This window comes from Thamnophis elegans, chromosome 7 (genome assembly GCF_009769535.1).
Source record: "Thamnophis elegans isolate rThaEle1 chromosome 7, rThaEle1.pri, whole genome shotgun sequence".
NCBI classification, from domain to species: Eukaryota; Metazoa; Chordata; class Lepidosauria; order Squamata; family Colubridae; genus Thamnophis; species Thamnophis elegans.
Genome location: NC_045547.1, coordinates 78,273,573 through 78,283,572, shown reverse-complemented (window position 1 = coordinate 78,283,572; position 10,000 = coordinate 78,273,573). Strand labels below are relative to the sequence as shown.

Below are 10,000 nucleotides of genomic sequence, written 5' to 3'. Positions count from 1 at the left end.
CAAACTCCACTCCCCTTTCGCTCCTCTTTATTCCCTACAGGAGGGGCCATTCACCGTCCACCTGTGCCTTTACTGCTGAGTCGGCCCTTGTTCCTTAGCTGTTCCCTTCTCCTGGCACTTCTGCACATGCACACACTGGGAACAGGCTCCAGCTGTTCTTCTGCCTCACTGATGTCTGACTCCGAAGGCAGCTGATAACTGTCAGACGGCCCTGGCCCCCTCTCTGCCTCCGATGCAGAACTCCCGTCCAAACCTTCCCCAGCCTCCAGGACTGGCCCATGTTCCTCCCCAACCTCCTCACTGTCCGAATCTGCTGCCAGCTCCAATGGCTGCTGGCCACAACACCAAACTTATTGTTCTATGTTTTATGTCGTACAAAAGTCAAGGAGGAATCTGAGTCTGGACACCAGAGGCAACTCGAGCTTAGCACTTCCTCCAAATCTATCTAGGCTCCTTTCCCAACCAATAACGCTCACCCACCCGTGTCTCTTCAGGTGTGACAGAGGCTTTGGAGGGCCTTATTGTGTGCCTACGGTTCCTCTCCCAACTGTGCTAAAGGATGACTTCAATGCCAATCTCCATCCAGACCTTTGGCCGGAGGTCTACGGAGCCGAGAGAGGAAACCTGAACGGGGACACCATCAAATCCGGAACCAGCCTCATCTTCAAAGGGGTTAGGAGTTGTTGACCTTCAAATGTGACTTCTAAATTGTTTTCCTCCCCCCTTTTTTTTGTTTTTACAAAAGCCAATTGCAATTTTTTTTCCCCGTTTGCTTTCTTCGTACCCAGTACTCCTTCCATGTCCCTTTATTCAACTGTCCTGTTGAGTTTCACTTAAGGGAAGGTGAGACCTTCGCAAGCAATCCCAAATGTGCCTTAACTGAGATGATTGCCGCATTTTTCGGAGTATAAGAGGCACCGGAGTATTAGACGCACCAAGATTTAGAAGAGGCAATTTTTTTTTTAAAAAAAGGTTTTGCGCTCTGCAGACCTCCCCAAAAACGGCACGTTTTTCGTCAAAAAAAAGGGCATGCATAGCCTTTAGGGGGCTTGTAGGGTGCTCCTGGGGGCTGGGGAGGGGCAAAAACGAGCAAAAAAGTGGCCCGTGTTTTGGCCTCTCTGGGAGTCATGCTTTGTGTCCTTTGGAACCAACATGTTTTCGGCCTAGAATCCATATTGAGTTGTCAGCTATTACCTTATTTTTTCCTTCCCTCAATGTTTCTTCAATTGCTTATCCATCTCTCCTCTCCTTCCCTCCCCCCTCTCTCTCCCCCTGTCTCTCCTTCCCTCTCTCTCTCCCTCTCCCTCCTTCCCTTCCTCTCCCTCTCTCTCTTCCCCTCTCTCCCTCTCCCTCTCTTCCCCTTTCTCTACCTCCCCTTTGTCTCCCTCCCACTCCCTTCTCCTCCCTCTCTCCCCCTCTCTCCCTCCCTCCTTTCCTTCCTCTCTCTCTCCCTTCCTCTCTCTCTCCCACTCCCTCTTTCTCCCTTCTTCCCCCCCCTTCCCCCTCTCCCTCCTTTTTTGCAAAAATATCAACTAAAAGAAGAAGTGTATAGGACTGCAAGGACATAGAGAATATATCAGACCCCCTCCCTTAGCTGCTGCCTAATGCCAACAGCCCCCCCCCCCCAAATAATGGGGAATTATTAAGCTGGCCACTTCACTGTTCACCCTAGTTCCAAATCATTATATAGCATTAGTTCAGTAGTTTTGAAGAAGGGTTTTAAAAGAATGTGCTGGACTTGCTTGGCAAGAAAGATGACCAAGATATTATTTAACTCCATGAAAAAGTAGTAATAATACTACCTATTTTCTCTACACAGGAAGGGTTGAGGATGCTCGTTTCAAGGGATTTAGACTGTACAAACACAATGTACATTCAGTTTTCGTTCAGATTTTTAGCTAAAGGTAAGTATTTTAAAAGAAATACTTTTGAAGTTCCGTTTACCGCTGCATAGCAAATCGTTTCTCCTTTAGCCACTTTGGATGGCTGTTCCAGTTGCTCCTGGTTCAGCCGAACCAGGCCGAACCGGTAGTGGCGACGGCGGGAGGCTCCACCCACCCATGCGCTGAAGCGTTGCGTGCGAGCATGAGCGAACGGGTAGTCAATCCACCACTGGGTTGTTGTTCCCTGCTGTTTTCCTACCAGGGTCTTTGAGAAATGGTTTGCTAAGAACTAGCTGGTTTTGTGCCTTAGGCAAGATTAGAACCCACCGTTTTCTGGTTCTTATCCTGATTTAATAACTATGCCAAACAAGGATAAATTCATATAATCCTTGCTGAGACCAAAAGTGAAGCTAATTCACAAACAATCCATTGTGACTCAGAACCAAGACACAGCGACAGTGACCTAATAAAGCTAGAAAGATGTTACTTGTGTTGTAATACCTCCAAACTGTAGTATGTTACTAACATCTCAGTGGCGGGTTCCGGATCCCGTTCCAACTGATACAATTGGAACGGGCCCGGCGGAGTCCACCTGGACACGTGCAACACATGCACACACACACGCATTGCGCACATTCATCTTAGTGCCTCCGTGACACTCCAGCTGCTCAGCGGAGCGTTGCATAGACGCTGCACGCACCGTGCGCGGAAGCGCCGAAGACTTAAAAGACCGGTAAGGAGCTTGGGCGTGTGGGCGGGCCCTCTGGAGCACGGTACCAGAACGGTATCCGATGCTCCGGGCAGGCTCCGGTATGCCCGTACCGGGGCGTACCATCTGCAACCCACCACTGTAACATCTATATATAAAAGCCAAATACTACTCACTCATCACAAAATCTCCAGAACTGTGAAGTCTACAAACTTGAAATTTGGCATGTATGTTCCTCTTGGCATCTAGGTGCTTGCTAAGAAAGGATTTTTTAAAATGACCATCAGCTCATTAGTACTTCTTATACAGTAATTAACAGGCTCTGATGCTAAGGAGTTCTACTCCCCCTCCCCACCTGAAAAGAACTCTGTTCCAACTGCCAGTTGCCTATATTAACATGCTCTGATGCTAATGAGTTGTACCATCCTCAAAAAATAAGCCAAAACATCAGAGTTTGTTGCATTTTAAACCTGTGTTGTATTATTGACCACTATATAAATGCTGTTTTTAAAACTAATACACTTGATTTCATAGTTCGACACCAAGGTAAACTTTTGTAATTGATTCATCTTGTCATGGTTGTCCTTACGGCACCTTCTCTTATGTCCCGGTACCCCAGAGAGATCTCATTCAATTCTGCTCCAGTATTCCGTCAACGGAGGAATCACGTGGCATCTGATAGATGAGTTTTACTTCACCCAAACAACTGATGTCCTTTTCATCAACATCCCACTGCCATATTCAGCCCGGAACAGCGCTACCCGTTTCAGGATCTGGCAACCCTACAACAACGGTATAGAATGAAGGATCTCAATTTTGATGGCTTTGAATACCCCAGGGGTGTCAAACTCAAGGCCCGCAGGCCGGATCTGGCCCACGGGGTGCTTAAATCTGGCCGCAGGGAAATAGCAAAGGACCGTTTTGGCCAGCAAAGGGCTGCAGGAGGCCGTCCAGGCTGAAAACGGGCATGTAGCCCCCCCATGCCCCATTTTAGGCATCTGGGTGCTTCCCCCCCGGCCGCTGATCTGGCCCTCAAAGAAATCCAGTTTGACACCCCTGAGATACAGGCAGTCTTGCGACCGGTTGCTTAGCAACCAAAGTTACAACCCATGAAAAGGGTTTTTTTAAGACCAGCCTTCAAAGTTCGACTGTCAGGGCCCTTTTTTTGTGGTCACATGACTTCTCCTTGGCTGCTCAGCAACAGGGGCAACATTTACAGACCAGGGGGGGTTTCTCGCCACCGTTCCAACCGGTTCGGTTGGAACGGGGCCGGGCGGCGTCCTCGTGCACAGCGCACAAGCGCACGCATGCGTACTAGCGTCTGTGCGATGCTCCAGCTGCTCCTGAGGATCGTGCAGGCGCTGTATGCGTCCTGCGCATGCGTGGAAGCGCAGAACTCATCAAAACCGGGAAAGGAGGCGGGCGGGGCAGGTGGGCCAGTCGCCGTTCCCGGAATTTACTTACTCTGGGTTCGCCAACCAACCGGTTCACAGGGACCGCCCGCGAACCGGTTTGAAAGCCACCCCTGTTACAGCCATTCGCAGAGCCACCGGGGGGGGGGGGTTCACACGGCCACATTTATGACCACACTTTTGTTGCAAAACTGTTCTTATTTCTAGTTTTTGGCAAAACCGTAGCCGTATTGAACCATCGGATCAAATACGGTGTCAGTAATGACTGCAGATTCATTTAACAATTGTGGCTATTCCCTTAACCCACTGCTGCCTAAAAGGCTGTAAAATCGACTGTTATGGCATACGACGGTGAATGGCTGACTTCATCACTGTCATATCTTGAGGATTACCTATACGTTATGATTCAATTGGAGCAGCCAGCAAAATTCAGGGCATCTTCTTAATGGCGAACTCAATGTTCTCCTAGGTAAGAAGGAGGAGATTTGGATTATAGATGACTTCATCATTGATGGAAATAACCTCAAAAATCCTGTGATCCTTTCGGATACCTTTGACTTGGGCCCAAAGGAAGACAATTGGTTTTTTCTATCCTGGTGGCAACATTGGAGTTTATTGTCCATATTCATCCAAAGGAGCACCGTATGTATTGAAATAAAAGCATATACATAGTGAGATATGTATGGAATGGAATGGAATGGAATGGAATGGAATAGAATAGAATAGAATAGAATAGAATAAAAAAATGGAATGGGATAGGATAGGATAGTGTTTCTGACCCCTCTGTCCGGTGATTAATGCCGACACAGGCTTACTATTAGCCACGCTTTATTCACAGTAATTACTCACAGACAAGACGTTGGCAGCAACTCAGACTCCCACAGATAAGAGATACAATATACACAAGAGCTTCTCCAGCTTGGTATAAACGGTTGTGTCCTGCAAAAGGTCTCCTCCCAAAGTCTCTTCTTATATACTCTCTTGGGAGGAGCCAAACCACAACCACCTGGGCTTGATTATCTCTTATGAGTCTGTCTCCGTAATTGCTGCCTCCGTTTCTCCACCCTCCTCTGTCGGCTTCAGGGACAAACTCCCTGTGATCTTCACCACTGCTCCATGCCTCAGGCTCTCCTGGTGGCCAACCAGCCTCTCGGGTCCCTGCTCTGAGTCTGAACCCTGCCCAGGGTCCTCCACATCTTCCAGAACTGACTCATAGGGTCCCTCGCTATCGGAATCCATCGCAGCTCCAACGGCTCCTGCTGGACCACAACGGATAGGATAGGATAGGATAGGATGAATGGAATTAAATGAAATGGAGCAGAACAGAACAGTATAAAATATGGGAGGGAGGGGATGGGATGGGATGGGATGGGATGGAATAGAATGGAATGGAATAGAATAGAATAGAATAAGGAAAAATAAGAATGGAATGGAATAGAATAGAATGTGAATAGAATAGAATAGAATAAGGAAAAATAAGAATGGAATAGAATAGAATAAGAAAAAATAAGAATGGAATAGAATAAAATAAGGAAAAATAAGAATGGAATGGAATAGAATAGAATAGAATAAGAAAAAAATAAATGGGATAGGATAGGATAGGATAGGATAGGATAGAATAGGATGAATGAAATTAAATGAAACGGAGCAGAACAGAACAGTATAAAAATATGGGATGGGATGGGATGGAATAGAATAGAATAGAATAGAATAGAATAGTTTTATTTGTCCCAATATGATTATTGAGGTGCAGAAGCTTTCAATGTACATGCAAAGCAATGGAGTTATAATAATCATAATAATGATACCAATAAGAGAAGGTAGTAGAAAAGATGAGGATCATAATAACAACACACATACTACATGGGTAAATACTGTATGCTTAGACATAAGAGTGATTGCATGACGGGAAAAACTCTCCCTGTCTCCAGTTGTTTTGACCTGCAATGGCCTGTAATGCAGCAGAGGGGAGAAGTAGAAAACAGTTTATGTCCAGGATGTGAGTAGTCTATTAGTATTTTCTTAGCCCTTTTTCTGATCCGTGCAAGCATTCCAGTCTTTAATGGAAGGCAGGCTGGTTGCAATTGTTTTTTTTTCTTCACTCCTAACTGTCCGTTGAAGTCTGCGTCTGTCCTGATGTTGCTGTATCAACCTGAAAGTTATCAAAGTTTCAGAAAAAGAAGTGTTGAATAAAGTTAATAATCTCACATTGTGAAATATGTCACTTTTGCTCCCGCGACAGAGAAGAAGATTCTGCTATGGTATTTGTTTCAAATGAAGTTGGAGAGCATTCGATTACAACGAGAGATTTGAACGTAAACGAAAATACCATTATCCAGTTTGAGGTACTTAGCTCTGCTTTCTTTTCTTCTTGCTGTCAAAATGTTTTAAATCTTTGCTTTTCTCTGGGTATGTTACATTCTTTGGATGATATTGAAGGATCATGTTAGTACAATTTACGAGTATCTAGGAACTGCCTAATCCATAAAGATTGGCAAACCATTAATTATTGCAATGTAAACATATGAAGTTATTATCTTTCAATTTTTTACGGCGTGAAATCATACCGTGTTTCCCCAAAATTAAGACAGAGTCTTATTTTCTTTTGACCCCCAAAATAAGCACTTGACCATATATTTTCGGGGCGGTCTTATTATTTTTGAGGTGCAGGACATGACGAGCATGGTCACCCCATGGCTGCTGCTGTGTTGCAATATTTTCAGGGAGGGCTTATTTTCGGGGGAGGGCTTATTTTAGTGTATGCGCTCAAAAGCCCAATTGGGCTATCTCCGTCTCAAGGTATGTAAAACATTTGCTGCCAAAAAAGCCAACACAGTTCTAGGCTGCATAAACAGAGGGATAGAATCAAGATCACGTGAAGAGTTAATATCACTTTATAAGGCCTTGGTAAGGCCACACTTGGAATCCTGCATTCAGTTTGGTCACCACAATGTAGAAAAGATGTGAAGACTAGAAAGAGTGCAGAGAAGAGCATCAAAGAGGATTAGGGGACTGGAGGCTCAAACATAGGAAGAACGGTTGCAGGAACTGGGTATGTCTAGTTTAATGAAAAGAAGGACTAGGGGAGACATGATAGCAGTCTTCCAATATCTCAGGGGCTGCCACAAAGAAGGGGAGTCAAACTATTCTCCAAAGCACCTGAGGGCAGGACAAGAAGCAATGGGTGTTAACTAATCAAGGAGAGAAGCAACTTAGAACAAGGAGAAATTTCCTGACAGTGAGAACAATTAATCAGTGGAACAGCTTGCCTCCAGAAGTTGTGAATGTCCAAAACACTGGAAGTCTTTAAGAAGATGTTGGACAGCCATCTGACTGAAACGCATCCTGCCTAGGCAGGGGGTTGGACTAGAAGACCTCCAAGGTCCCTTCCAACTCTCCTATTGCATTGTATTGTATTGTATTTACAAGTGCTATGAAATTGGTCCTTTATCCACCGGACATATAGTAGTCTTCAACTATCGCAACCAGAATTTCCATTACTAAGCAAGACAGTTGTTCAGCGAGTCCTGCCCGATTTTATGACCTTTTTTCACAGTTGTTATTGCCATTGTTAAATTAATCCAATGGTCATTAAGTGAAACCAGCTTACCCATTGACTTGGTTTACCCTTGGTAACTTGGTAACAAAATTTTAAAAGTGCAAAAGCCATCTCATAACTTTGGCATTCAAGAGAAACATCCTTGTTTCTTCCCTTAAGAAAATATATCTATACAGGCCTTCCTTGACTTACGACCACAATTGGCCTCAAAATTTTGGTTGAGTAGGTCGGATATTTGCGAAATGAGTTTTGGCCCAGTTTGCAACCTTTCTCACCACCATTGTTAAGTGAATCACTGCAGTGTAAGTTAGTAACCGGTTGTTAAGTGAATCGAGCTTCCCCCCATTGACTTGCTTGTCAGAAGGTCGCAAAAGGAGACCAGTGACCTTGGGACACTGCGACCGTCATAAGAAGGTGCCAATTGACAAGCGTCTGAATTTAGATCACGTGAGCATGGGGGGGGGGCGCTACAAATTCGTAACTGTGAAAAACGGTCTTAAGTCACATTTTCAGTGCCGTTGTAATGGGAATGTTCACTAAATGAACTGTTGTAAGCGAGGACTGCCAGTATTAAATAATGCAGTGATGGCTAACCTCTTTGTCGTCGATAACGCACACACTTGCCTTCGCATATTACTGTAATGCACAATTTGACCCCCGACTCCACCGCTCCCTGTGTCTGTGTCCCTTCACACACATGCGCACGCACCACCCCCCATGCATGCATATGTGACCCCAGCGCTTCCCGCACTGCGCTCCGCCCCCCCCTGCCCATTTTTGAATTCCAGGTTGCGCGGAGGCCCTCCTCATGCCCCATTTTGGTCCTGGAGGCCTCCTGCATCACCCTCGAAGCCAAAACGGGGCGCGGGGGCACTTCGCAAGGCCCCAAAGGCAACACAAGCGCCCCCTGTGCATGCACCCCACCTCCATGCATGCATGCGCGCGTCCCATGCGTGGCGAAGACCCGAAGACCAGCTGGCTGGCGGGAAGCGCCGGCACAGGCGCCAATGGAGCTTGGCTGGGGCGACACCATCAGGTGTAGAATGTATATAAGCAGAGAGCAAACCCCACCTTCACGGACACTGTTGATGTTACCTAGTTGGGTAATGAAATGTCTGCAAGCAAATAACCAAGCTAAGAAATAGTTAAGAAAATAAGAACTTGAGATAGGGAATCTTTTAGGATTGTAACATTGGGATGTAAGTTGTGATATTTGAACAGATGATATAGGCAGACAGGAATATCAACATCCGTATGCTACATCAAAATAAGTAATTTCATCCTCGGTTCAGCCCTCAGAGCATATGCTGTATTCAGAGGTTTAATTAAAATCGAAGCTGGAGCATAATGCACAAATTCGTGCGGACACTAACACATTTATGCAACCCATTAATAGTCCCAGCACATTCTTGCACAGTTGTAAGAGGCTACAAGATGCTCACCTTGTGTATTCTTAGCAAAAAAAGCAAAAAAACACCCCTCCCCTGACTCCTTATTCCTCCGCATTTCAATTGTCACCACAACAAATTAATAATACATAGAATGCAAACTGTTTTGTGTTTTAAAATACAGACTAGAAGCATGTTCGACAAATGCTTTCATGGTCCCATTCAGAAGGAAAAACGTCTTCAGTAGGTTTACCTCCCAGAAGAGTTATATTTCACATCCAGGCATCTAGACAGACATTTTATTTTATGTTATTGTTAAAAATGTTCAAGAGATGTTGATAAACAAGATGCTACGACTGATCGTGCGGAAGCTGTCCCTCTAGATTTCTGAAGCTACATGAACCAATCGCATCCTTTTGCTTTTAGATCCCCAGTTGATTAGACCTAATCATAGAAAAATCACACGCATTATGTAGGAAAACAGTTGTATTAGTCCATGGTGGTAAAAATACAATCAGGAGCCCAGTAGAACCTTTTCCAATTAACACGTTTTGCTAAAATACACTATGGTAATTAATGAAAGGACGCGGAGGCTCAGTGGCTAAGACGCTGAGCTTGCCGATCAGAAAGGTCGGCAATTCGGCAGTTAATGATTAATGATTGATTACATCTATAGCTTATATCTCCTTCAAGGGAAGAATGGAACAAAAAATAGATATTGGATGAAAGAGAATATTTGTAGCTGAGGGTTGAAATGAGGAGTCCTTGGTGCTCTCTGACCTTGGTTATTTCTTGCGATGTTTCATTACCAAACTAGGTACCATCATCAATGCTAGTAGGGAATGGGATTTGCTCCCGTTTTATATGCTAATGGCTTGCAATCAGTAAACAATAGCCCAATAAATTACCAGAACCACTTGCATCAACACTGACAAGCAGGGGTGAAATTCAGCGGGTTTGGAAATTTTGAGTAGATCAGAGAACTGGCAAATACCACATCTGGCTGACCCTAGAGTGGGAGAGAATGGAGATTTTACCGTATCCTTTCC

At 45.0% G+C, this 10,000-nt stretch overlaps 1 protein-coding gene across 1 annotated transcript in view; it reads left to right on the top strand.

Moving 5' to 3' along the window:
* The window catches only part of RELN (reelin), a 380,071-nt gene that overhangs the window by 288,377 nt on the left and 81,694 nt on the right, over positions 1 to 10,000 (top strand). The window contains 6 exon segments of the mRNA XM_032221885.1: positions 495 to 672; positions 1,820 to 1,903; positions 3,202 to 3,385; positions 4,474 to 4,586; positions 4,588 to 4,646; positions 6,247 to 6,349. Of these exon segments, the coding sequence (XP_032077776.1) occupies positions 495 to 672; positions 1,820 to 1,903; positions 3,202 to 3,385; positions 4,474 to 4,586; positions 4,588 to 4,646; positions 6,247 to 6,349 (721 nt within the window).